Source organism: Canis lupus, chromosome 6 (assembly GCF_011100685.1).
Source record: "Canis lupus familiaris isolate Mischka breed German Shepherd chromosome 6, alternate assembly UU_Cfam_GSD_1.0, whole genome shotgun sequence".
Lineage (NCBI taxonomy): Eukaryota > Metazoa > Chordata > Mammalia > Carnivora > Canidae > Canis > Canis lupus.
In genome coordinates this window covers 43,268,106-43,294,386 of record NC_049227.1, presented here as the reverse complement: position 1 = coordinate 43,294,386, position 26,281 = coordinate 43,268,106, and the positions used below count along the sequence as shown (strand labels likewise).

General features: G+C 42.8%; 2 protein-coding genes across 11 annotated transcripts in view; one reads left to right on the top strand and one right to left on the bottom strand.

The window, feature by feature from the left end:
* GPSM2 (G protein signaling modulator 2) overlaps nt 1-3,155 on the top strand; it is a 51,127-nt gene extending 47,972 nt beyond the window's left edge. For 3 of the 5 annotated variants that reach the window (XM_038541112.1, XM_038541114.1, XM_038541113.1), the window contains 2 exons: nt 137-323; nt 2,031-3,155. In XM_038541112.1, coding sequence (XP_038397040.1) covers nt 137-323; nt 2,031-2,188 — 345 coding nt within the window. In that variant the 3' untranslated portion in view covers nt 2,189-3,155. Of the gene's footprint in view, nt 1-136; nt 1,869-2,030 lie in introns of those variants that run through there. The other 2 variants (XM_038541116.1, XM_038541115.1) reach the window with 2 other exon arrangements.
* CLCC1 (chloride channel CLIC like 1) lies at nt 1,684-23,998 on the bottom strand. Of its 6 annotated transcripts, XM_038541118.1 has the most exons (13): nt 23,842-23,980; nt 23,218-23,303; nt 15,364-15,504; nt 14,878-14,979; nt 12,832-12,939; nt 12,105-12,326; nt 11,721-11,861; nt 10,218-10,311; nt 8,472-8,569; nt 8,058-8,204; nt 5,102-5,443; nt 3,245-3,532; nt 1,684-1,986 (listed from the first exon to the last, which is right to left on the bottom strand). In XM_038541118.1, the coding sequence occupies exons 3-12, from the start codon at nt 15,490-15,492 to the stop codon at nt 3,275-3,277; spliced, it is 1,641 nt and encodes a 546-aa protein (XP_038397046.1). In that variant the 5' UTR covers nt 15,493-15,504; nt 23,218-23,303; nt 23,842-23,980; the 3' UTR covers nt 1,684-1,986; nt 3,245-3,274. The 6 variants fall into 6 exon arrangements, 5 of the variants coding, with proteins under 5 accessions (XP_038397046.1, XP_038397049.1, XP_038397047.1 ...); XR_005361048.1 differs by lacking the exons at nt 23,218-23,303; nt 23,842-23,980 and adding an exon at nt 22,798-23,173 and having other exon boundaries at nt 3,173-3,532; XM_038541121.1 differs by lacking the exon at nt 23,218-23,303 and having other exon boundaries at nt 23,842-23,998.
* Between the last annotated feature and the right edge of the window lie 2,283 nt (nt 23,999-26,281).

The following is a 26,281-nucleotide window of genomic DNA, read 5'->3' as shown; positions in this document are numbered from 1 at the left end:
TATTCTGATTATAAAAGTCCTGGAAAAGATTTATTAGGTTTCAGGTCTAAAGATTACATTTCGGAGATGAGGTGAAAAAAGTTTTTATTGGGTTGACAAACATGAACACAGAATTTGTGTTTTAATCTCTTTTCAGGGGTCCAGATTAGATGATCAAAGATGTGCTCCACCACCTGCCACTACAAAGGGACCAACAGTACCAGATGAGGACTTTTTTAGCTTGATTTTACGTTCTCAGGCGAAAAGAATGGATGAACAGAGAGTTCTTTTACAAAGAGATCAAAACCGAGACACTGAATTTGGACTGAAGGACCTTTTGCAAAGTAAAGCATTGTTGGAATTTAAAAATACGGGGAAAAAATAAGCAAACCACTAGTTCTTTAAAAACGATCTTCCTTTCAGAACACAGCAAAGAAATTCAATTTATGTTTCCTTAAATGGAGAAATTATAGCACTGTAATACAGCTTAACATGCTCTAGAATGATGTAAATATTTAATCTTTAATAGTGTATTAACATTCCTCTGGACACAGACTTGTTTCGGGGTGGAGGGGTCTGATCAAAGGTGCTTCATCAACTTTTGTGGTTAAGGCTCAGGATTGTGTTTTTTGGCAACTTGTTAGATTCGTTTACCTAGCGCTTGAAAAGTAGGAAGGTAAATGAATCTAGAGTTTAATCCTCATGCTAATTCTTTAAAATCTTAATGGACAAGGGCGTTTTTAATACTGAACTATGAAGGTAGTGAGAAATTATGCTATTTAGTGAAAGTAACATACTTGCCCAATGTGTAAAAAAAAAAAAATCTTATTAAAAATCTAGATCTTTTTTTTCTGCTAAGAAAGTCGTATTTTCAATGTTACTAGATGAGAGCCATTTATAACAACTCTTAAATAAACTTCTAGCATGTTTTGGGCCCTTTATTTTTAAAGTGTGTGTGGCTTAGAACTATATCAAAATACTGCTGTTAAATTTTTTAAGACCTAATGTCAAAAAAACACCACAACCTCAAAACTCATGTAGTTGTATCAAGAACGTAGGCCATGAAAATAGAAAACAGATGAAAACTCAAAATTTAATTATGGAAGATGGAGGTTGTCCTCAGTCATCATTAAGCCTTCCCCTCCTCCCAGGCACTGAAGTAGTTTACAAGCGTAAACTAGGACGTGACATAAAGTAAGCTTAGCAAAAGATGACAGCAGGGATGGGACACAGCAGGCAGGGCCTTAGTCTCAGGGAGACTTCTGGAACGCAGATGCTCACACCCCAGAACAAGTTGGCAACTCATTCACCATTGGTTGCTTCTGACTGCATAGCTGGGATGGGCTCTGGGGCTCTGTTCTTTCTAAAAATCCTTCAGGGACTTGGTGGGCAGTGAGAACCACTTCTCCAAATGGCCAGGTTCACAAAAATAGTTACTCTGTCTGGAATCACATTAAAGGCTCAGGAAGAAAGAGATTATTCTTGGTTCTAAGATCAGATTTTGTCAAAAGTACTCAGTGAACACCTGGATCATGTGATGCTTTAGGGATTATATATAGGACATAACGTCCTAGATAGCATCCTTTTAAAAACCCTCATTTCATGGGGGCTTTTTCTTAGAAGCATATTCAATGAGCAAAGACAGCACACGAACCATAATAATGTAAAAATAAGTGTTTATTTTGTGTATACGGTTCTTAGACCCTGTAAACATTCCACATTATCTATTCCATTTAAGAACTGCTTTTATTTTTTTTTTTATTTTTTATTTTTTTTAAGAACTGCTTTTAAAAAGCTGTCTAACCTATTGTGATTTTCCAAAAAGCCTGCTGCTAAAATCCTTGATTTTAATAATAAATATGGGCTGGACAATAAACAATTCTATTCGAGTTATGAACTGGCCTTGATCTGCTCAGTCTGCTTTAGTGTCTTCCCTAAATTGCTGTCAACAGCAGCAGTGTGTTGCCCTGCTAGCTCTCAAAGTGGACTGCATCCCCCAACGGTTATCTGTAATAAAAGAAGACAAAGAGATTTTACTTAATTTTTTACAGATTCATTCTCGGATAAAAAGCAGTCGAGTTCAAACAGCATTAACTCCACTCTCACAGCTCCAGGCTGTCACCTGAGACAGTCACTGCTCTTCAGAATCCAGTCAGCTCAGAGGACAGCTACCACCCTGGGCACATATTTACCCATCAGGTTGGTGTGAGTCGGTCTGGCCCTCAGGGAGGACTTAATAAGCACGGCTATTCATAAATCCACTCCCAACTGCAGGCAGCCTTGCAGTAGTTCATTTGTTACATATCTACTGTGATGTAAACTTTTATATAAAATCCTATTGCATTTGCTGGAAAAAACTACCTTTCTGACGAGTTACTAAAGTGTTTGCAGTATTAAACTAGAAAATAATATGAACGTGAAGTTTTACATCCTCTTGCTGGGGTGATTTTTTAAAATCTTCATTGACAATGGCATCTTTTTAAACTTCACCAGGGATGTACAGAGACTCTGCTGTTTAGCAAAAATAATGTACTCGACCAATGTGTAAAGTATGCATTTGGCAGGGAAGGAGTAAAGCTATTCTTAGTCTGGCTACGGAAAACCAAGATTACCTACTTATTAACCAGCTGTGGTAACTAAATTCTGGTAATCTTCAGTTCTGTCTTAGCTGAGGGAAAAGAAAGAAAGGGGGCTTAAGGAAGCAGGCCCAGTCGCCACTGGAAGACTTGAGCGATGGAGGCAGATTCGGAAGGCCGAGGCCACGATGATGGGGGCGGACTCCAAGACTGCATCAAGACACTGAAGCGTACCAAGACGGTGAAGCCGACTAGTGGCCTTCCCCACCACTTTTGGAAACAGCGAATCCAATGCACAAAAAATCATTAACTGAAGTAGGTATTATAGGACTTTCACTAGGAAATACCCACGTTGGCTAGTTGGTTCCTATATATGCCTGTGAACCATAAAACTCAGTTTTCAATGTCCCCTGATCCAAACTATCCTCTTTAATTATTTGAAACTAGTGAGATGCTTGCCATATGTTCATTTATAAGGTCCTGCTGCAAAATTAACACCTCAAACTTCACAGGAGGTATCAGTATGAAAGTGAAATTAGACAAAAGATAAAGTCAAACTGAGGTATGTATTAGGTAGTTCTGATGGTCAGTAAAAATATCGGTATGTAAGTCAGCACCTGTGGAGTAAAAGGACATCTGGAGAAGAGCGGTAGTTGTGAAGAGTATACTTTACAAAACCCAAAGATGACCTCCAAGCTGCGGTCGAAGTCTGTGCTCCTCTAGGCATGTGGGCCGCCATCCGGATCCTTTCCACAGCTGGCTGGGCTGCACGCGCTGCCTGCCTCTGGGCTGCTTCTGGCATCAGTCCTGAGCTGGGCCTCTTTCTCTGCCGGAGAACCTTCCACCTTCTCTGAGGCGTCTGCGCCAGAGCCCCGCCTCACACACTGGCTGCTTTCAGTACTGCTTTCTGAGGGTGTGCTTTCTGCCTGGATTCCCTCCATTCCTTTGGGCTTTGTATCCAAAACAGGTAATTTATGCTGCAGAGAATTACATTTTAGTTGTTTAACATAATATGAAGATTCAATAATCAAATCAAATGCATTTAACAAGTTCCTATGCAAATCTGTACCAAACTCTCAAATCCCAGCTCCGGTGTGGTGCTATAATTATGTAAATGTTATTAAGCCTCACAGAGCTGTGTGCGGAGGAGTGGGGCACCTAGGATATGCCAGGTGGTCTGGTCACCCAGCTTGAGGAAGGCCAAGAGGACTGGTGACCAGGACTGCTAACTCCTCTTGCCTGGTGAGAATAATTCATTCGACAAAATTTACTGAGTCTGTATTAAGTCCCAGGTACTGGGGATACAGCAGGAACAAAACCGACAAAAATCCTTGCCCTCACTCGAACTTCCAGTTAGCTTGGGGAGCCAAGCAACAAATTAACAAAATACCAAGCTGGGGTTGGACTGCTGCTTAAATTAGGGTAGAAAGGTGGTACCGCAGTAAAGGCCTGAAGAAACGCACCACACGAATACACAGGGCACAGCAAGTAAAAAGGTTCTAAGTTCACAGAACAGCAAGGAGGCCCTTGCGGCTAAAGGAGAGTGAGCGTAGGAGGAGAAGAGCCACGTGCTAACGGAGGGCCACTGTGGGACATTCCAGGCCCCAGGCCACTGAGATCACGAGCTTTCCCTTCAAGTGCGCCGGGAAATCCCTGGAGGATCCGTGATGAGCGGTGCATTACCGTTAACCAGTAAAGCTGAAAGGAACACCTGAAAATTTTCTAGATGTATATGGGTATGTTTATTCTTATAAGAAACTCCATGGGAAGGATTCTGATTTTCTAGATTCTACTGTGCTCATAACTATTTCTCAAAGGTTTACAGGTGCAACTTAAACTTTGCAAATGACAATGTAAATTTCTCTCTCAAACAGAAATGTAAATGTCTCTTTAAATGGCCAATCCTGCAGGTAGAAAGTAAGGGTCTAAGGGCGCCTGGGTGACTCAGTTGGTTAAGCGTCTGCCTTGGGCTCCTGTCACGATCCTGGAGTGGTGGGGGATCAAGACCCACGTTGGGCTCCTGCTCAGCAGGGAGTCTGCTTCTCCCTCTCCCTCTGCTCCTCCCCCTGCTCATGCTCTCGCGTGCTCTCTCTCATTCACTCTCTCAAAATCTAAAAAAAAAATAAAAATAAAACGTCTAGCCAATGATACCAAAGATTTGGGAAAGCGGGGTATTATGACCCCTCCTGACCCCTCTTCCATCCAGCTGAGCCTTTAGGGCTCTCCTGCAGGTTCCTCGGGGTTCCAGGCCTTCAGTGAGGACTTTTCTCTGAGCTCTTCAAAGGCAAAAATTTCAGTCACACTTGGTTTCCTATAAAATTTCTATGAATTACCACCTGTTCTGTTAAATAGTATATAACATAAAAATTAAATCTCGTTTTATTTCTTCTGAGAGGGCTGAAATTTGACCAGAAAAGAGAAAGTAAACAATTATATATTGACATAATTAACCATGGAAAGTAAAAGAAGAAATGCCTAGCCAGACGCTCTCAGGAAGCACTTAGCCTAGCATGAAGGGACAGCAAAATAAACAGTTGCTGACTTACACCGGGTACCATCTTGGGATGCTCCCTCGCCTCTGCGTATGGTACATCACATGGCCGGAGCACTTCGGGGCTCTTGTTGCCAGTCTTAGGTCTCAAGTCAACATCATTCTCTCTCAAAACATCTCTTCTACCCTCATATGTTCTGTCATAAGGGCCTTGCTCAATGGGGCTGATCTGGCCTCTATAATAGAAATCTGCATCACCTGCTCCACCATGGGGTCTATAATCAACTTCGTTCAGCCGTCCTCTATCACCTGGCCCAAGTGCCCGGGGTGGTTCTCTCTCAGGACCACCTAAATGTCTCAGCATATTAACTGATTTTCCAGCACCATAGCAGAAACTCTAGAAGGAAAAGAAATACATAGTCCTGAGTATTTAAATTGCTGACTCACAATGAAATCATCCAAGGTGCTAACAAAATTACCTAACTTGACTTATGGCATTTGGACACACAAACCTGTTTCACTATTGATTCATTAGAGACCTCTTTTTAGATTAAGTGTTAAGTAGACATTTTAATCAGCTGAACATTTTGACTGAATTGTAACAAGGGCAGTTTGGCTAAAACCTAGAAACTCGAATTAGAAGGTACTAATTGTGAACTGCTCATCAGCTATTTTCACACCCACCTGAGGTAAATGCTAAACATTAGAGTTGCACATCGATTCCATAAACATTCTCATGTGGGTAACTTTTCTACAAATAAATACAAACTTGACTCTAGTGACAGCTAAGTTCAATGGCCTTTGAGTCCCGTTTCATGAGAAAAATAGGCAGCAGTTCTCAAAGCGTGGTCTAGGGGTCCTTGGGGGTGATCCCAGAGACCATTTCAGGAACTCTGTGAGGTCAAACTTTTCATATTTCAAAGACCTTAGTCTTTTTTTACTCTTCCCCTCTGAGCGTTTGGGGAGGTCTCCTGGGGCTAGAATGACTTCCACACTCTGACGGCTCATGGATGGTGTCCTTGTGTACTTAATATGGTAAGTATCAAAAATAAAACCCCCGTAACAAGAGCTCTTTTTGTCTTCAGCTTTTTTGTTTTTGTGGTCTGCAGTAATTAAGAATGCAAAAGAGGGGGGATCCCTGGGTGGCTCAGCGGTTTAGTGCCTGCCTTCAGCCCAGGGCGGGATCCTGGAGACCCGGGATCGAGTCCCACGTCGGGCTCCCTGCATGGAGCCTGCTTCTCCCTCTGCCTGTGTCTCTGCCCCTCCCTCTCTGTCTCATAAAGAAATAAAATCTTTAAAAAAAAATGCAAAAGGGTCCTAAAAACAAGTTTGAAAATCACTGTGCTGAAGAAACCATTTGAAGACAATAGTAGTAAAAGTCCTTTTCTTAGGCACATGAAGCAATAAGAGATGATGGGTTTTTGTTTATAATTTCAGTTTCAGAGACAACCATCATCCCCCACTGAGGATGGTTTGACCTAGAACTGTTCGGCTTCATAGTGCTCAGGAAAGTGGCAGTGCATTCAGAAGAAACTACTTCAAATTTAGGATTTGGATCTTTTCCTGGACTAACAACCTCGGGTACGATCCCCTCTGGTGATGCTGGGCAGGGGCAGCCCCCAGTTGGCCATGCAGACACGAGGGTGGAGCACCCCTACCTTCAAAACCACTCCGTACCCACACAACCATTCTGCTGCTCCCTTTCAGTACAACGTTCAATGAACTGTGAGATGTCTGGCCCTTGTTATAAACAGGCTTTGTGTTAGATGATTCTGCCCAAGTGCAGGCTAACAGGAGTGTTCTGTGCATGTTTAAGGCGGACTGGGCCAGGCTGCGATTCCTGAAGGCTACGTGCAGCAAGTCTATTTTTGACTTATGATATTTTCAACTTACAGTGGGTTTATCAGGATGTAATCCCATCCGAAGTCCAGGAAAATCTGCACTACTATACAATTAATGTCACCTAACAAAACCATACCCCTAAACCGGAGTCCTGTAATCACAAGCCAAAACACAAAACCAAAACAGGAATAATTTCAAAGTGAATAAGATGTAGTAAATTTTGTATCCTCAGGGAACACAATTCTTTTTAATAATTTAAACTGGAAGGTACTAATTGTCTGATAATTGCTCTTATGTTGGGTCTATTCATACCCATCAGAGAAAGTAAACACTGAAAATATTTAAAGTCATAAACCTTAAATAGGTTCATTTCTTTACAAATACAAACCTGGCCTTTCCCAGGCACATCTGGGTTTTTACATTTCATTTTATGTGACAATTGCTCTCTTAAGGTAGAGGCCAAAACTCAACAATAAAAAAGCCAAAGAGACCACAGAAGAATGATGAATAATGTTTCTTCTTAATAAATGCCTGTTCCTGGATCCCCCCCACTGCTTCTCAGTAACCTACCTTCTTCCACATCCTGACCGGATTCCATGGGAACACCAATGCTCTTCCCTTCTCGGTGAGGCAAAAACTCAGTCTGAGATAAGAAGGCCCCCTTTCTCAAAGAGGACTAAACAACTGCCTTCATGTATATTAATTCACCAAGTTAAAGAACAAATTTAAAAAGATGTTATTATTCTAAGTCACTGCCATGACATCTACAGTCAAATGAGAATCATGTCCTCACTTAAAGGAATATATATATGTAAGTATAAATAAATCTGTAGGGATCCCTGGGTGGCGCAGCGGTTTAGCGCCTGCCTTTGGCCCAGGGCGCGATCCTGGAGACCCGGGATCGGATCCCACATCGGGCTCCTGGTGCATGGAGCCTGCTTCTCCCTCTGCCTATGTCTCTGCCTCTGCCTCTCTCTCTCTGTCTCTCTCTGTGTGTGACTATCATAAATAAATAAAAATTTAAAAAAAAAAATCTGTATCACTTAAAAATCATCTTTTCATACCAATAAGCATAATTTAGCCTGATTTACAACAGCAGAAAAGTCTAAGTTCTATAATTGCATTTTTTCTACAAGTCCTGTTGACAGTCAACAGTGCTCTATACTAACCAGGACAGCTAACGCCATGATGATGAGCACTGGAATGTGAAGGAATACTGGGAGCTCCTTCATGAACTCTCTAATAAATTCACCAGCTCCTTTCCCGATGTGTTTCAATGGCTCCGTGACAAAGTTGGTGAATGTAACTGCCAGTGCCTAAAACAAAAGATCACAGCAACTTAATTTTTCCCTCAAAGGATGGAGCACACAGAATGAGCCAAAATTCACCATGCACTGGGATCAAAATTATGTTCATAAATTAAAATGCTTTTAATGTGAAAATCACTGTGCAACAGAAGTATATTTTCTACAAGAGTTTATTATTAGCAAAATGATTGTAAAAAACACTAACAACTTTTAATAGATAGAAGAGATTTTTCACAGACTTTGTAGAAGCAACTTTTACAAAATGTATTCTATTACCTTTGTTGGTGGGACCAACCAAATAGGGTTGACTAGTAAGAGCTCATAATATTTTTGGCATGGGTCATCCTTATAGGTCCATGAACTTCTAAACAATTCTATTTAAAGAAACAGACAAAACACTGAGTCATTAAAAAAAAAGTCACATTTCATTCCCAAATAAGACAATTTTGGTTTTGTCCCTGTCCCTGCCACCAACCAAATTTAAATGCTGTACAAATAGCTTCCCCTGTAACACTGATTTAAAAATTTTTCACCTTGTGTCCAAAATATTTTAAAAATTTCTTCAAATTAGACAAGTCTTATGTGGCTAAAACATTTTATTTTATGAAAATTTCTAAAAGGTAAATATTTAAAAACTGTTCCTTATCACCTACAAATGAAGCCAAGTAAAACCACAGAAATCTGAGCGAGATTGCTGAATTACACGAAAGTCAATATTCTGGCTGTGATTGCTATAGTCAGGTAAGACACTTCTACTGGGGAAAATGGGGAAGGGTACACCCATCTGTTTTACTTCTTACAAATACCTGTGCATCTAGGATCATCTCAATAAAATTTCAATTTAAAAAGTCAGTTCTTATTTTGCAAAATAAAGAACATTATTCCCAATTTTTCTTTTCTTTTTTTTTTGTTTTTTGTTTTTTAGTATTATTTATTCATGAGAGAGAGAGAGAGAGAGAGGGGCAGAGATACAGGCAGAAGGAGAAGCAGGCTCCATGCAGGGAGCCTCATGCGGGACTCGATCCCGGGTCTCCAAGATCACGCCCTGGGCTGAAGGCAGCGCTAAACTGCTGAGCCACCCAGGCTGCCCCTATTCCCAATTTTTCTAAATCAGGCTTATGTACATTACATACTAGCCTGAGCTAGAGGAGGCAGTCAGTTTTCCCCTGTAGCCAGGAAGCAAGACTGGGTTGGGTTAGTTCCCATAATTTTTAAAGAAACATTACTTTGGATACCCTGTTTTGTACAATCTGCGGAGATTCTATCTGTGTCAGTTATGGACTTGGGTTTATAAAGTGCCTCTGAGCACTAAACCATTCCTGTTGCTAAATATACAGAACCAAAGGCAGTCAACAGTAGTGAGAATGTTATACAGTCTGTGAGGGAAAAAAAAGTTAAAGAACTTTCCTCTTAAAAAAAAAAATGTACAGGGCAGCCCCGGTGGCACAGTGGTTTAGCACCGCCTGCAGCCCAGGGTGTGATCCTGGAGACCCTGGATCGAGTCCCACATCGGGCTCTCTGGATGGTGCCTGCTTCTCCTTCTGCCTGTGTGTCTGTCTCTCTCTCTCTCTCTCTTTCTGTGACCCTATGAATAAATAAAATCTTTAAAAAAAAATGTACAGTAAAGCTACACCATAAGATTTCATAAGTCAGTATAAGGATATTAAGCATAAAATGGTTATTAATTCATATGAACTCTGACTCACTTCTTTAGTAACATTGTGGACACTCTTCCTAACACTAGACAGACAAGATGAGCATCACCTCCATCACAGTCTATGGAGAAGACCGGTAATACGAGAGCTGGTAAAGACACGGTTCCTGCTCCCTCCCTGTGATATTACATGAGCACAGGAGTCATGGACTGAACCCTGACCCTTCTTGCATGTTCTTCTGATACTGAAGACTTAGTCAGGAAAAGCGTCCTTCTGGTATTTTATCATTTCTCTGTATTTACGAATATACGGTCTCTCCTTCTTGGAAATTCTATTCAAAATGAGGCCTGATGAACCAACACCTTACCCCAGAGGCTTCCAATCCAGTCCATCTTCTCGGCACACACATTGTTTAATGGCTCCATCTTGGCAACCTCAGCCTGATGCTGTGCAAACGCGAGCTGACCAACACCAAAAGGGAGCTATGAGCGGCTGTGAACATGAAGGTTATGTCTACATATCCAAAAACCTGACTTCAAAGTATGTCTTCTTCACCAGATAACAGATTGCTGATGGTTTTTTAATAGAAAAAAAAATACATTTTTAAAATAGCTCTTCTCTGCTCATGGCAAAGCACAGTATTAATGCAACGAGTAAGGATAAGGAACTATATCTTTGTAGGTAATTTTGATGAGAAAGGTAAATCTTTGACTAGAAAAGATTGTTTTAAAAAATTAGTTCAGATATAATTCATACCACATCCAAAAATATAATTATATATATTAAATGACTACTCATTTTCTTTTATAATTCACGATAAAATGGTGTTTTACTCTGGTTTCAGCACAAATGGCCTATATAATGTGTTGGGTTTTTTTTTTTTTTTAATATATACAAACCCTGGGGGAAATCGCCAAAATAGCAATATTCAACCAAACTTTTTTCCTTTAATTTGTAAGTAATTAGTTCTAGAAGCTATAGAACTTAGAGCAAAAGGTTAAGGATGTATTACAATGATTTAATCCGATAAATTCATTGAAAATATTTTGCTACTTGACTCACCCTGCTAGAAAGATCTAAAATTGTCCTTCAATGCTATTTTGACAGGAACAGTAGGTGCTTCATTTGACTTTCTATATTCAGCATGATCCCAATTTTGAAAGGATTAAAATTTAGAAAAAATACTGGAAAGAAATATCTCAATATATTGACAGCAATTATCTCTAGGTGACAAAATTATAGGTAATTGTTTTTAAAAATCAAATTTCACCTTATGACCTTATTATTATTATTATTATTATTAACATATCATTTTCATATTCAGAAAATAATCTTTTAAAAAATAATATATTTTTTTAATAATATTTTGATATCTTTTCTGGCAAAGAATGAAAGCATATACCCTCAACTACCTACATAAAAATTTTTAAAATGTATCTACCGGGGCACCAGGGCAGCTCAGTCAGTAAAGCATCTGCCTTCGGCTCAGGTCACAATCTCAGGGTCCCGAGACTGAGTCCCATGTCAGGCTCCCTGCTCAGCGAGGAATCTGCTTCTCCCTCTGCCCCTCCCCCACTTGTTCTCTCTCATTCTCTCTCTCAAATAAAATCTTAAAAAATAAAAAAAAATGTATCTACTTAGCTCTATTTTGATTTAGCTGGCCCAGATACCACCCATCAGAAATTGGGTTATGAAAATTAGGCCTGCACCAAACTGGTCAGGGACCAAAACACCAGGTACAGGTGAGCGGCTGCCAGTGTCCTCCCCTCTCCCTGGCATCTCCAGTCACTGCCTTCAGCCCCAATCAGAGCCAAGTCTTCTGTTATGAAGTAACATTAAAACATCTGAAAACCTTCTACCTACTTAATACCTTATATAAATACATCCAATTCCATCCCAAACTGAAGAGGAAACTGATGAATAAAACACGCCTCAACTGGGTGTACCAATGCACATACGTCCACAGCTCAGTAGCTACTAATCCCACGATGCAGAGCAGACACAGAAGCACCTGGAAAACAGGAAGAAGTGGAGAGCAGAGTTACTGCCAAGCCATCCTCCCCACCACAAAATGATTAACTGTCAGCAAAAACAAAAGAACTGGCCTCAGATATGCAACATCACCTCTGCCATTCTGCTGCATGGTCAATTCAGCAGGAGTGTCTTCGTACAAGTTCTTAACGTACTTATGGTTGAGTTTTTAAAGCATTTCTAAAAATGAGCTGTAACTTATGCCCCCCTTGTCCCTTCTTACCATTAGCACATTATATGGATCCACTCCAAAAGAATCTTCAAATCGCCACTTCCAGGTTTCAAAATCATGAAATTTAAAATTAATTAAAATATCACTTAGCGCATCATCCAAGGCTCCTGGTTTCCAATCCTCTCCACTGAGAAACTTCTGTATTTCTAACAAGGTTTGTCTTTTTAGAATAATCTCAGCATCATAATGCATATCATCTTTGTTTTCTTCAGGCTGAATTAAATTTGCCAAAAAAAAAAAAAGAAAAAAAATAGAAAAGAGAAATATTTCAAGAGAAAAGCCAATTTGGAAGTAAATATATATGTGGTTCACATTTCATATGTATAAAATAAAAGTAATACTATCCACCTATTTGTCTCACATAAAAACCAGAGATCATACATGTGAAAAACATTAATTATAAACAATACGCACATGATATACAATTCTATAAAGTAGCCCTTGCCACAGTAAAAAGCTTTGGTGGGGGTAGGGGAAGAACTACTTAAAACACATTGTTCTTTTTCTCAGCATAGAATGATCTTACATCAGTGTGAATGAGAACATGTGCAAGTAGTAGAAAACAAAGGCCAGCATGGAATTTCCTTGCCAAGTTATGAATGCATTAAATTTCCAACTGTTTAGTAAAGTTCAAATAGCAAATTTAAAGCACCTCTCCCCATTTGAAATAAATAATGAAAATATCCACTACACTGATTAGTATCACACCAATACTCACGAGTCCGAGCTTTCTGGCTTCAATCAAAATCTTATTTAAGTATCTCCTAAAAACAGGATTGCTTTGACTTTCATAGTCTTCCTTCTTTCTCTTTTCACACTCATCAATCTGTAATCACAAAATAAATCCAACATTAGATAGCATCAAAGTTTCATGTAAGGGTCAAGTTTCTAGCCTAGTGGCCCCATCGAGATCAAGGTAAGGAGCCTGCAATTATCAGCTATATGAAAACGTAGAACTCCCTACTTTCTGTGGGCTCTCTTTTGCAAAGGGCAGGTAGGCAACAAATGAGGAATACAAGTCCAGCACTTAGCCCTGACTGGCAGTGTTTCTGCTGACTATCAGCAATTCTTTTAAGACTGACTGACTTGAGACAGAGAGAGAGGGAGAGTGTATGAGCAGGAGGGGCAAAGGGAGAGCGAGGGAGAATCTCAAGCACAGTCTGCTCTTAGTGTGGAGCCAGATGGGGGGCTCCATCTCACCACGCTGAGATCACTACCTGAGCTGAAACCAAGAGTTGAATGCTTAGCTGATTGAGCCACCCAGGGGCCCCTTTATGGGAATGTTGTCTGTGGGGTGTTTTGTTTTTAAGATTTATTTCTTTATTTTCAAGGTGGGCAGAGGGAGAGGAAGAGTCCCAAGCAGACTCCATACTGAGCATGGAGCCCACGGCAGAGCTCAATCTCATGACCCTGAGATCACGACCTGAGCCAAAACCAAATATTGGACTCAATCAACTGTGCCACCCAGGTGCCCTGAGTTTTTTTTTTTAAAGAATTTATTTATTCATTCATGAGAGGTGCAAAGAGAGAGAGAGAGGCAGAGACACAGGCAGAGGGAGAAGCAGGCTCCATGCAGGGAGCCCGATGCGGGACTCAATCCTGGGACTCCAGGATCACACCCCGGGGCATTTCCCAGTATACAACCAAACAAGCTCATGATACTACAAAACGTAGTTAAACTGAGGCAAATTTTATCCAAGCGTCTTGTGGCAAGCACCTGGGTGAGACCATTTACACCCAGTAAGAACCACAGCAGCGCTTGCAGATCTGGAATTTAGATCTCAGTATCTCTGTTCACAAGCTCCCCAAGCCTCTCAAGCTGGAAACCTCCCTCCTTCACTCCACCCCTTTCCCTCCTCCCTCAGCTCCCCAAACTTGCCTATTCCACCTTGAGAAACCTAACACTTTCCTCCTCGACACCCATCACTGTGACACCCATCACTATGTCGGCTGGAGCATTCAGCATTGCTAGACCTCTGCCACCCGTCTCCTTCTGAGGCCCCCTCCACTGGGCCACCAGCTGAGTCTCCACAGCCAACATCCATTCAAACCCCTTAATAATTTTGATTTATTTCCTTTCTTATAAACTCTATTTCAGCCATACATATAAAAGGATTGAATAAATGAAGGAATAGCTACCACACACTAAATTATAATAATCCCTTCTATTTATAAGAGTATTCTTATGTTCATCAGGTGGTCACAGGCCCATTTCTTCATGGGTACCTTTGTCATGAGTCCATCATAACCTAGCACTGTGACAGCTGATAGAGAATCAATGAATTAAACATATTTCTTGTTCCAAGAAATGCTCAGTCTGGTAAAGAAATAATTACAACATAGCAAGATAAATGTTATAACAGGAAAATAAAAGTACTATTAAAAAAAAAAAAAAAGGGGGGGATCCCTGGGTGGCGCAGCGGTTTGGCGCCTGCCTTTGGCCCGGGGCGCGATCCTGGAGACCCGGGATCGAGTCCCACGTCGGGCTCCCAGTGCATGGAGCCTGCTTCTCCCTCTGCCTGTGTCTCTGCCTCTCTCTCTCTCTCTGTGTGACTATCATAAATAAAAAAAAAAAAAAAAAAAAAAAAAAAAAAAAAAAAAAGGCCAGAGCAATGAAAGAGAAAACGAGGCTAGAGTAACTAAAGAAAAAATTATATACAAATTGTACAATACACAGAAACATATATAATGTTAGCAAAGACGGGAAACAGCAATTTAACATACTATAAGTAATATAAAATTCAGGAATTAAAAATATTCTAACCTTATGAGTTAAAGAATCAAGTTTGCTATAACATTCCGACAATTCGTCAGCATGTGACAAGTCAGGACTGAATTCCTTTTTCTCTGCTATACCATATTTTACCTAAAGCAAAACAGAGATTTTATTTTATTGTTCAGTTGTGAAAATAACCTAAAGAACACTAAAATGTGACTTCATCATTTTATGACTGTTATATTTTTCATCTGTGTTGAACAACCAAAAAAGAGTCTCACGTTTACATACTAGCCAAGAACTAAAATCAAGTAAGTTTGTGGCTCAATGGGCTTTACGTTCATATTTAAGACAGAAATAAACAGGTGGAGTTGAAATCTTCTCAGACTAAGAATCAGGGAGATATTCTACATGGTTGCAGTCATTGATACATGACTCTTGATCCTGGAAACTGTGAGAAACAGTAACAGAAGGAGACTATTTCCATTACAGACCAATAAGGTCTTACCCACTTGCACATGCACTTTTTAATACCTGAGATTTTCTCATTGTTCCTGAAGCAGCATCATAGTTAAGCATGTCTGTGGGGTCAATCCAGTCATCATCATGAGCATAACCAGTTATCAGCCACAGACATTCACAAAGCAGCAGAGAATACAGCATCCTGCATGAAGGCTAAAAAATTTGTAATAGACATAATGAAATATAATTATTTATAGAAAAATGGTTTTGTAATAAATACTATCTATTTCCCTCTAACACTAAGATAATGTTTTCTTTCTGAATAATAACTGAAATAAAAATACTCAGTAAAATGGTATTCACATATTCTTGCTGAGGCAAAAAGAAAATAGGAACCTTTTGTATGATTCAGGATTCCAATCCTAGATTTATACCCAAGGAATGAACACACATACCCACACAAAAGCTTGTACACAAATGTTTCCAGCCACATTATTCACAAGAGCGGAAAAAGTAGAAACAATTCAAATGTCTATGGATAACTAAATGTGGTGTGCCCATACAATGGGAGATTATTAGGCCATAACAAGGAATGAAGTACTGACACATGCTACAACATGGATGAACCTCGAGAGCACTGTGCTGTATGAAAGATGCCAGGCGCCAAAGACCAGATAGTAAATTATCCCATTTATATGAAATGTCCAGAACAGGCAAATCTAGAGATGGACAGTAGATTAGTAGGTGCTCAGGGCTAGGGACAGAACAAAGAGTTGGTAGTTAAATGGTACAGGGCTTCTTTTTGAGGTGATGAAAAAGGATCTAAAACTGACTATGGTGATGGCTGCACATGTCTGTGAATATACAAAAAGCACTGTATTGTGCTCTCTGAATGAGGGAATAGTATATGAGACACTTCTCAGTAAAACTGCTTTAGAAAAGAAGAGGTATTTAACCACTCTCTCCCTCAAAATTCTTTTTTTAACACATGGACAATAGAAAGGTATGAAGATTCAAGCAAGGTGACTGAACTCCCAAACCATTCAGAGAAAATAATCTGCTTCATCTAAGGCTCTGCAGAAACACTGTCAAATCATTTGAATACTCAATACCGCCTCTATTCGATACTTCCCAATACAGTATCCACTAAACACATGTGGCTATTTTAAATAAAATTAAAAATTCAGTTCCTCATTCATGCTAGCTGCATTTCAAGTGCTCCCACATGGGTCTAGTGGCTGCCACACTAGACAGGGCAGACATAGAACATTTCCATCATTGCAGAAAGTTCTTTTGGACAGCCTGTTCCATATTTACGATGAGTAAAAATCAAATAAGGGATTTCCCAGATGAGAAAGTCCTGAGATTTTAGTCTTTTTATTTGTAAAAATAAAAGCAACTCCAGGCTATATTAAACACTCCTCCTTTGTGCTCCTAGCATGGTCTTTATTCTTCTAGCACAACACACAATCAAATTAGCCATGCACTGGTCAGTCTCTTCTGTTGGCACAGTGGCTGGGGATTTTGGCTGTGCATTAGAATCACCTGGCAAGCTTCTAACCCCCCCCCCCCCAATCTCCTGGCCACATCCCAGATCAATCAAATCAGAATCTCTAAGGGTGGGACCCAGGCCGTTGGCTTTTTAAAGCATCTCAGATGATTCCAACTGGCAGTGAGGTTAGAAAACCACTGTGCTATGATGTGAACTTTTCCAGGAGAAAGTACTATCTTATTCCAATCGGAATTCACCTTCCTGAGGACTCTCCATCTTGCCCCCTCCACTTTTCCAAGCCCAACACCTGGCCCAGTGGGTGGCGCATGAGAGACATTCAATACATGTCAAGCAGCAAATGCATATGGTCAAAGCTATACAGGGATTCAAAGGATGAAGCAACCACATCTGACTGGGAGAAACTGGCACAAGAATGGGCATCGGCAAGAGACAGGGAAGTGTGCCTAAGAGGGCAAGGTGAGGGTGGCTGAGGAGTCCATGAACCTTCAAAACTGTAAATTCGAGGATGGACATGGTGGGGCTGGGAGAAAGCTGTATGACAGGTCGGCTGTGGGACAATGCCGATGGCCAACCTCAACTGCTAACAGTAGCTGTGAATGGCGAGGGAGTCACATTTGGGGAAATCACAGTACTAAGTGTACAGAATGTACTGGATTCAGAGAGTCCTACAAGGAGGCTGAAATAGCAAAAGGATGCTGAATCACATTCTAAAGTTCAGTTCTATAAGCCTCAGCTGCTGAATGTACGTAAGGAAAGAAAACAGCAAGCATGGCCAAGATTTCAAGGCTGACCAACAACAAAAAGGTGGTATTATTAACGTCAAAAGAAATTCAGAATGAGAACATGGTTTTGGAGAAAAGTTCAGCATTCGTTTGTTCAACATTTATTAAATACCTACCGAATATTGGGCACTGTCTTATATGATGGGGACACCAGGAAATTAGCCTGGCCAGGTTTTGTTAAGAAGCCACATGGAGGGGAGGGTACACAGAAACAGGGGACAAGAGGGGACAATAAGTTGACAAAACAATTTGAGACAGTGAAATGTCCTGCGGAAAAAAAATGAAGGACAATGGCACAGATGGATTAAGCAATGTAGGGAAGGTCTCTGAGGAGATTAAAGATAACCAAGAACTCTGTCAAGTCCCCATTGAGAGACAGAGTTTATTTTCCCTCCTCCTGACTTTGGACTGTGACCACCGTTGGCTACAGAAAGAGGAAAAACTGAAATAAAAGCATTTATTTAGGGTTTAGAATTGCAATTTGGGGAGCAACCCAAATTGTGGCCCACTGCAGGGGAAAAGTTAGGGGTTTTATAAGAAAAAGTATAAGATAAGCTTACATCAGCGGTTTACCAAGAATTATAAATGGGAGATCTTACAATTTACAATTCATTGTTTTCTAGGTATGTTAGTTGCTAGTAAAATCCCTTTTGCAGAGGGTCCAACTTTTGTTAAAAATACAGATAACAGCAGTCAGGTACTCAGTCATATGCCTTCGCCCAGTTCAAGAGTAGAATGCAATTCCTGTTTCAAAAGCAGGATGAAGTTTCCATCACAATCTTCTATGAGCAAAGGTTTTTATAAAGCTTCACAATATTTAGCCAAAATATTGTGGAGAAGTGATGCTGCGTTGGTTCTGGGCCTGGTTTGGCCTATGGTGGTTCAGCTGTTTCTACTTTATCACTTTGGAATGCCTACTACTGTACCTCTGCTGCTATGCTGTGAGGCCTAGCCACATGGACAGGCCATGTGTAGGGTCGCAAAGCTCCCAGCTGGCAAACATCATCAATGGCCAGCCATGTGAATGAGTCATCCTCATGGTTCCAGTCCGAGTCATCCTCATGGTCCCAGTCCAATCTCACGGTAACCCAGCCAAAATCATGTGAAATAAAAGAACTGGGCAGCCCCGGTGGCCCAGAGGTTTAGCGCCGCCTTCACCCAGGGTGTGATCTTGGAGATCTGGGATCGAGTCCCGCATCGGGTTCCCTGCGTGGAGCCTGCTTCTCCCTCTGCCTGTTTCTCTGCCTCTCACTCTCTCTGTGTCTCTCGTGAGTAAATAAATAAAATCTTAAAAATAAATAAATAAATAAATAAATAAATAAATAAATAAACAAACGAACGAACGAACGAACTATGCAGATGAGTCCAGTTAAGGCCCATAATCCCACAGAATCATGAGAAATAAAATGGCTGTTCAAAGCCTCTAAACTTTGAGGTGGTTTGTCACACAGCAGTACATAACCACAACATTTGGGACGCCTGGATGGCTCGGTGGTTGAGCATCTGCCTTCGGCTCAGGTCCTAATCCTGGGATCAGGGATTGAGCCCCGCATTGGATTCCTTGCAGGGAGCCTGCTTCTCCCTCTGCCTATGTCTTGGCCTCTCTCTCTGTGTCTGGGTCTCTCACAAATGAATAAAATAAGATCTTTTTTTTTAATATTTTATTTATTTATTCATGAGAGACACAGAGAGAGAGAGAGAGAGAAAGAGAGAGAGAGGGAGGCAGAGGGAGAAGCAGGCTCCATGCAAGGAGCCCGACGTGGGACTCGATCCCGGGTCTCCAAATTCACATCCTGGACTGAAGGCGGCGCTAAACCACTGAGACACCGGGGCTGCCCTAAACTAAGATCTTAAAAAAAAAAAAAAAAAAAAAAAAGATAACCATAATATTTAAGCAGAAAAAAAATGATAAGAAGCTAACCTTAGGAAGACTTGGGAAAAGAACATCCAGAGAGTAGATCTAGCAACCATAAAGACCAGAGGGTGGAGAAAATTTGAAGCACTCAAAGACTAGCAGGAAGGCTGAAACGCTACCGTACCCCATGATCCCCAGAGCGCTACTACCCCCAGTAGCAGGCTACTGGCCAAAATGAGGTAACAGGGATCAGGTGTACTTTCCTGCCTGAACAACCAAAACCACTGCACAAAATCTATGAAGCAAGTTTTCAAGACACTGGACACCAAGCAAGTATAACAGTCTTTGGAAAATGGGAACCAAACGCAGACAACCCTTCCACTGCCCCAGGTTACTGCCTTCCTAACAGTTTCCAGGCCATGCGCACAGGAAGGGGGAACTCAGACGGAGCCCAGAAAGCCCCTGTGGAAATAGAGCTGAGAATCTTGGGGACCGAGACAAGAGAAAGTTGCAAAGACAGAGCTCCAGAGATCTGCACAGGGCCCCTGCAATATAATAAAGGACATCTGGTCTTTGACCTCAGTTCCTCCAAAGACCCAAGAAATTTCCTGAGTGACAGCAGTGTCTTTTGTGATGAGGTGCTACTGATGTGACTCTGCTGGGCCCCAAGGTAGCTTCAGGGTGGGGGATGGTCATCAGAAAGACCAGGCACATGATTAGAGGGTTGGAACTTTCAACCATCCAACCTCAGGGAAGGAAGGAAAATGGTGACGTTCAATCACATGGCCAATGATTTAACCAGTCATGCCCACATACTGAAACCACAATAAAAACTCTGCACACTGAGACTCAGAGGAGCTGGTTGGTGACACACAGATGTGCCAGGAAAGTGACATGCCTGGATTTCACAGAGAGGACACAAAGGTGGTCCCCAAGGTGTGTGTCTGTCATGGAGACAGCCTTGAACAGGACTGTGACCTTAACTTGTGAGGGTGTGCACTACTCTGGGTATATTGTGTCTGAACTGAACTGCAGGACATCCAGTCTGTGTCAGAGAACTGGTATGGGAACAGACCCCCCTTGGCACTTGATGAGATGAGCACTGGGTGTTATACTATAAGTTAGCAAATCAAACTCCAATAAAAAAAATATACCAAAAAAAAAAAAAAAAAAAAGGAACCAGACTCCCTTGAGTCTTCAGCAAGGCTCTGATCAATGCATACATAGCAGGAAACACCTCAGGCCTGAAAAAGAACCACAGAAAGGATTCAATACAAAAATAAACACGTGTGAAAAACAATAAGTTAGGACACAAACTTGCAATAAATAAAACCAAAAATTAGTTCTTTGAAAGAACTTAAAAAATGTGATAAACCTATAGTAAGATTAAGAAGAAAAAGAGAAGGCCACCAAAATCAGTATCAGGAGTGAAACAGGATAAACTTATTCATGACTAAAACAATTAGCAAACCAAGAATAAAAGAAAACTTTGCCAGAAAGTGTACTATAGGCAAACCCTGCACGTGATGGTAAGTACTAAAATCCTTCCCTCTGAGATCAAGAATGAAATGATTAAAAAAAGCTCTGGAGGGTTTCTGGGATATTGACAGTAATCACAAAGGTATATGTTTTTTAATAATTTGCAAGGATGAACATTTATATTTTACACAGTTTTCTGTATTTCATATTTTACAAAAGGCTTTTTTTTAAATGGGAAAGACTAGGGGTGCCTGGGTGGCTCAGTCGTTTAAGCGCCTGGCTCCAGCTCAGGCCATGATCTCCAGGTCCTGGGATGGAGCCCCACAGCAGGCTCCCTGCCAAGCCTGCTTCTCCCTCTCCCCCTGCTTGTCCTGTGTGTGTGTATGTCAAATAAATAAAATGGGAAAGATTATTGAGACATTGTATGGTCTGAACCATATTCCTCCAAAATTCTTATGTTGAAATCCTAAACCCCAGGTCCCCAGAATATGACTATACTTGGAGATGGTATCTCCATAAAGAGGTAATAAGTTAAAATGACGTCATCAGCATGGGCCCTAATCCAATATGACTGGTGTCCTTATAAGAAGAAATCTGGACACAGGGGGAAGATGAGGTGAAGACACAGGAAGAAGGTAACCATCTACAAGCTGAAAGAAGGAAATCAATCTGGGTGCCACTGTGATCTTGGATTTCCAGCCTCCAGTATTGCAAGAAAATAAGTTATTTAAGGTACTAGTCTGTGGAATTTGTCATGGCAGCCACAGCAAACTAATAGAGATTTCTTCCAATGTAAAAAGACTAAGAAAGTCTCCAGCCCATGGACTCTTGACATATTACAGAAGTTTAACCTCAAAGGAAAAAGGCCTGAATAAAAGAAACAATGTTGAGCAAAGGAACTGGTCAAGCATACTGATAAATGAAGCCAACTACTAATAGTAAAAACAAACAAAAACCCACAACTTTTTATGTTTAAAAATGAAAAACCAAAATACCAAGTAATAATAACAGTGGGAAAGGATCTCCATTGCACTCTAGAAACAGAAATACTGGATGCCTGTACACTTTATGGAGGGCGGGGGGAAGAGTTAAACTAAGGAATAAAGCCTTCAGAAGACCCAAACACAAGAGAAGGGAGTTAAGACTAATAAAGCAGTAGAGCACAAGCTGAAAAATGCAATTTGCAGAAACCAATAGGGCCTTACAGTGAAAGGGGCATTAGTCAACTGTATTAAATACTTCAGGGAAGCTGAGAAAACTAAAATCCGGGGGCAGGGAAGCCACTGGATTGCTTAATTAGTTGGTTATCTGTGAAATGACTTCCACAGGTTGCCAAGGAGAAACGTACTTCTAAGTAGTGAAGGACTGAGGTGACAAAGGGAGTCTCTGAACTGAGCAGAAGCTCCGAGAAGATGGCAGCTTGCTTACGGAAAAGGCTTTTCAAAGGCAACAAGGTTTCACCGTCCTTCATTAACAGAAACGAACAAAGGGACAGAAAGAAAGGTACTAAAGCAAAAACAGAAGCCGACAGAGCTCACATCCGTGTAATGATCAAGAAGACGGTGGAATGGTTCCCTGGGAAGCCAGGAGTGTGTCGCTGTGTCAGGAAGCTGGAATGCGGGAATGAACACCCGGCAAGACAGCTCTACCGGGAACTCTACACCAAGGGAGATTCATCCAAAACCTGTCAAGAAGCTGAGTTTTGACTGTGACCCGCAAAAGTCATGTAACTGGGCCATGCTACTTTCTCCAATGACCTTCAGCAGATGCAGAGCTTTACCCAGGACCAGGAACTGAAGAAACCCAGAAAGTCAAGGAGGTGAGGTGGAAGAGCGGCGCCAGCTGCAAGCCCTCCTGCGAGGCCCGAGGTCACTGACCGAAGGCCGGAGCTCCGGGAGAAATCCCACAGTCGATCTCACACTTCCTCCCAGCAAAACTGCGTCTAAACCTGCTGGGGATCTTGTGAAAGACCGCTTCCGACGGAGCCCGTCTGATGTGGGCCTGAGATTCTGCACTTCTAACAGCTCCTGGTGACGGCAGATCTCAGTCCAAGAAGCAAAGTGTTCAGGAAAAACGACCATCGTGTGTTGGTTCAGGTTAACGGAGGCACCTGATTCTACTGCTCGGCAGTTAATACTAAGCTCTCTCCTCCGGTTCTTCCTTTTCTAAAATCGCCTTTCTCATCTGCTTCAAGCTTTCACATTAATTTCAAAATTATAATATCTACAATAGCAGTGTTTGAGGACTATGTGCCAAACACTGTCACAGACATTCATTGGATTCTCGCAGAAACTCACGTTAGTGTGGCTATCTTCGTCTGACAGATCAGGAAAACAAACTGGGTGGAGAGCCAGCAAAGGACTGAGATCTCCCAGCAAAGTCCCTGCGAAGAGGAAATGGGCACAGCAAAAAAATATCTGATGCACTACAACTGCCTGAGAAAGACGAACTGCCGAGTCAGGTCTGTGTTCCCCGGGACGCTGCGCGGGCAGGTCGGGCGCCCGCGGGCAGAAGGGCTCGCGCGCGGGGGCCGCTCCCCCGGGGCCAGCTTCCCTGGCCGCCGCCACCGAGGGAGAACGCGCGGCTCTTCACGCCCACTCGCCGTCCAGCTTTTTACATTCAAGTCCGACTTGGAGTCTTGAAAAATTAACTGCGGCCAAGTCTGAACTACGCCGCTGACGCTGTCTGCTCAAGTTCTGGGAGCAGCTTTCAGGGGTAACTAACGGCCACAACATCGGCGTCCGCCTGTGTCGGGGTCTCGCTCCGCGCCGGCCTGTCCCGCTCCCCAGGCCGCTCTCGGAACGGGGTGACGCGACAGCAGCGGCGCTGCGACCCCGGGTGAGGCGGCGGGTCGCCCCAGGCCCCGGCCCCCGCGGCCTCCCCGCCCGCCCGCGGCGCCGACACCGGCCGCGCCGACTCACCGCCGCACCGCCCGCCTTTCCGCGTCGCGGGAAGAAAGACGCTCCCCCGGCCGGTCGGCTGGGAAAGATGGCGAGCCGCTGTGGAGCCGCCGAGCGCTTCGGCGGGCGCGGGGCGTCGCGCGCGTGCTCATCGACTCGCTCGGCCGGCGGCTGTGCGTCCTGCCCGGCGCGCGGCGGCCGAGGGGCGGGGCGGGGCGGGGCGGGGCGCCGAGGGGCGGGGCGGGGCGGGGCGCCGAGGGGCGGGGCGGGGCGCCGAGGGGCGGGGCGGGGCGCCGAGGGGCGGGGCGGGGCGCCGAGGGGCGGGGCGGGGCGCCGAGGGGCGGGGCGGGGCGCCGAGGGGCGGGGCGGGGCGCCGAGGGGCGGCGGGCGGCGGCCGGGTTGTCCCGCTGGGAGCTGCTGAGCCGCCCGCCGGCAAGCCTTACGAGGAGGCCGAATGTTCACGAGCGCGAAGCACGTTTTCTTAGTGTTGATTTGTTTTGTGATCCGAATGTGTGACCTGTGCAGTCATTACTTAAGCAGGGTATAGTGAGGGACTCCGGTGGTCTTACATGGTGGGGGGGGGGGACTACACATTGTGCTGTAGTCTGGAAATAATAAATTTTGTTTTGTTTTTGGCCTTGCAATTTCAGGAAACTCTCCAAGGAGGAACTGCTGAGTCATACACACCAGGAGGAAATGAGAAGCGTGCGCAAGAGTGGCGACAAATGTAGAAGTCTGTCAGAATTCGGTGTATACTGTCGTGCGCTGGCGTGTACATGTGGCTCGTTACGGTCTTTAAGTCAAAATACAGAGGACGTGAAGTTCACCGTCGTAACCGTGTGCAGGCAGCCAGTTCGGGGTCGTCCAGGGCATGCGTGTGGCCCCAGCCGTCCCCGCAGCTCCTTCCCCCGGCGACACTGAGCCACCAGCCCGTTTAAACGCCTGTTCAGCACCCGCCTCCCCTCTTCCCTGGTTGTTTCGTGTCTCACAAATTCGACAAAACTAGGAACCTAAGGAGACTCATAAGGTACTTGTCTTTTGTGGCTGGCTGATTTTACTTAGCATGACGTTGGTACTGCGGCTCGCCCATACTGTGGCATAGAAATTCCCTTTTTATAGGCTAAATAACATTTCAGGGCAGCCCGGAGGGGGGGGGGGGGCGCTCACTGGTTTAACCCCGCCTGCAGCCCAGGGCCTGATCCTGGGGCCTCTGGATCGAGTCCCGCGTCGGGCTCCCTGCGTGGGGCCTGCTTCTCCCTCTGCCTATGTCTCTGCACCCCCCTCTCTCTCTCTCTCTGTCTCTCTAATAAATAAATAAAATCTTTAAAATCAATCAATCTTCATTGTACTGCGTACCGCGGTTTATCGATTGATGTGTTGGCGGACTTCTTGGCTGCTGGCACCTTGTGGCTCTTGTGAGTGATGCTGCCCTGAACCTGAATGTGCGGATCTCTTCAATCCCTGCGTGCAGGTTTTTGGGGTATATATCCAGAAGTGGGATTGATAGGTCATATGGTACTTCTGTTTTTAATTTTTTTAAAACCACTATGCTGTGTCTACAGTGGCTGAAACTTTTGTTATAGGATTGGCAACCTTTATTGAAGCCATAGCATGTACAGGATTCTCAAATGGAAACAATATAAAACCTGCCATAAAAGTTAGTAAAAGATGCAAGGTAGACCACCTTTTAATACTGTTACAATGGCAATAACAGCTTTACAAGTATTTGTAGGATTTCTATAGCATCTTTTTTATCCTGTAGCATTTTTATGAACTATTATTCCATAAGAAGCATCAAATCATCACATCATTTAAATTGAGACAGTACAATGTGGTTTATTAATATTTCAAACGCTATAAGTGCCTCATAAAATGTTGTTACAAATACTTAAATGTTCTATTCTCAGTGATCATTCCCTTTGTTCTTATATAAATGTAGCTCCTGGTTTTTAAAAACTAGAATCAGACATGTTTCTTCATTATCTGTTTAATTTTCATTCATAAATGTGTCGTGAACATAAATATGGGTCTCATAAAAACAAAACATCATCCACAGGCCTGTTTTCCGGTCCCGTGACTTCCCACAACCCTATTTGGCCTCTCGAACAGTATTTATCTGTGGAAAAACAGATATTTCTGGGGAGTTTCTAAAATATCTTTTTTAGCCTATGCTAACCAGGGGATATTTCAAGGATATCATAGAAGTAGCTGCTTCCTGTCAGGCTAGAAGTTCAGCGAGGACCTAAAACTCCTTGGTTCCCATCCATAAGGCTCTGCCATCCTTCCTGGAACTGCAGTGGAGGTCATCAGCATCAAAGCGAATCCTGCACCTTCAGTCACATGCACCCTAATGACAGTCCCCCTTCCACGTCAGTGATGGGGATCCTGGCTGAAGCTATAGGAGGGTCCACTGCTACATACATAGATCTGATTGACTGGGGATGCCCAGAAACACTTTGCA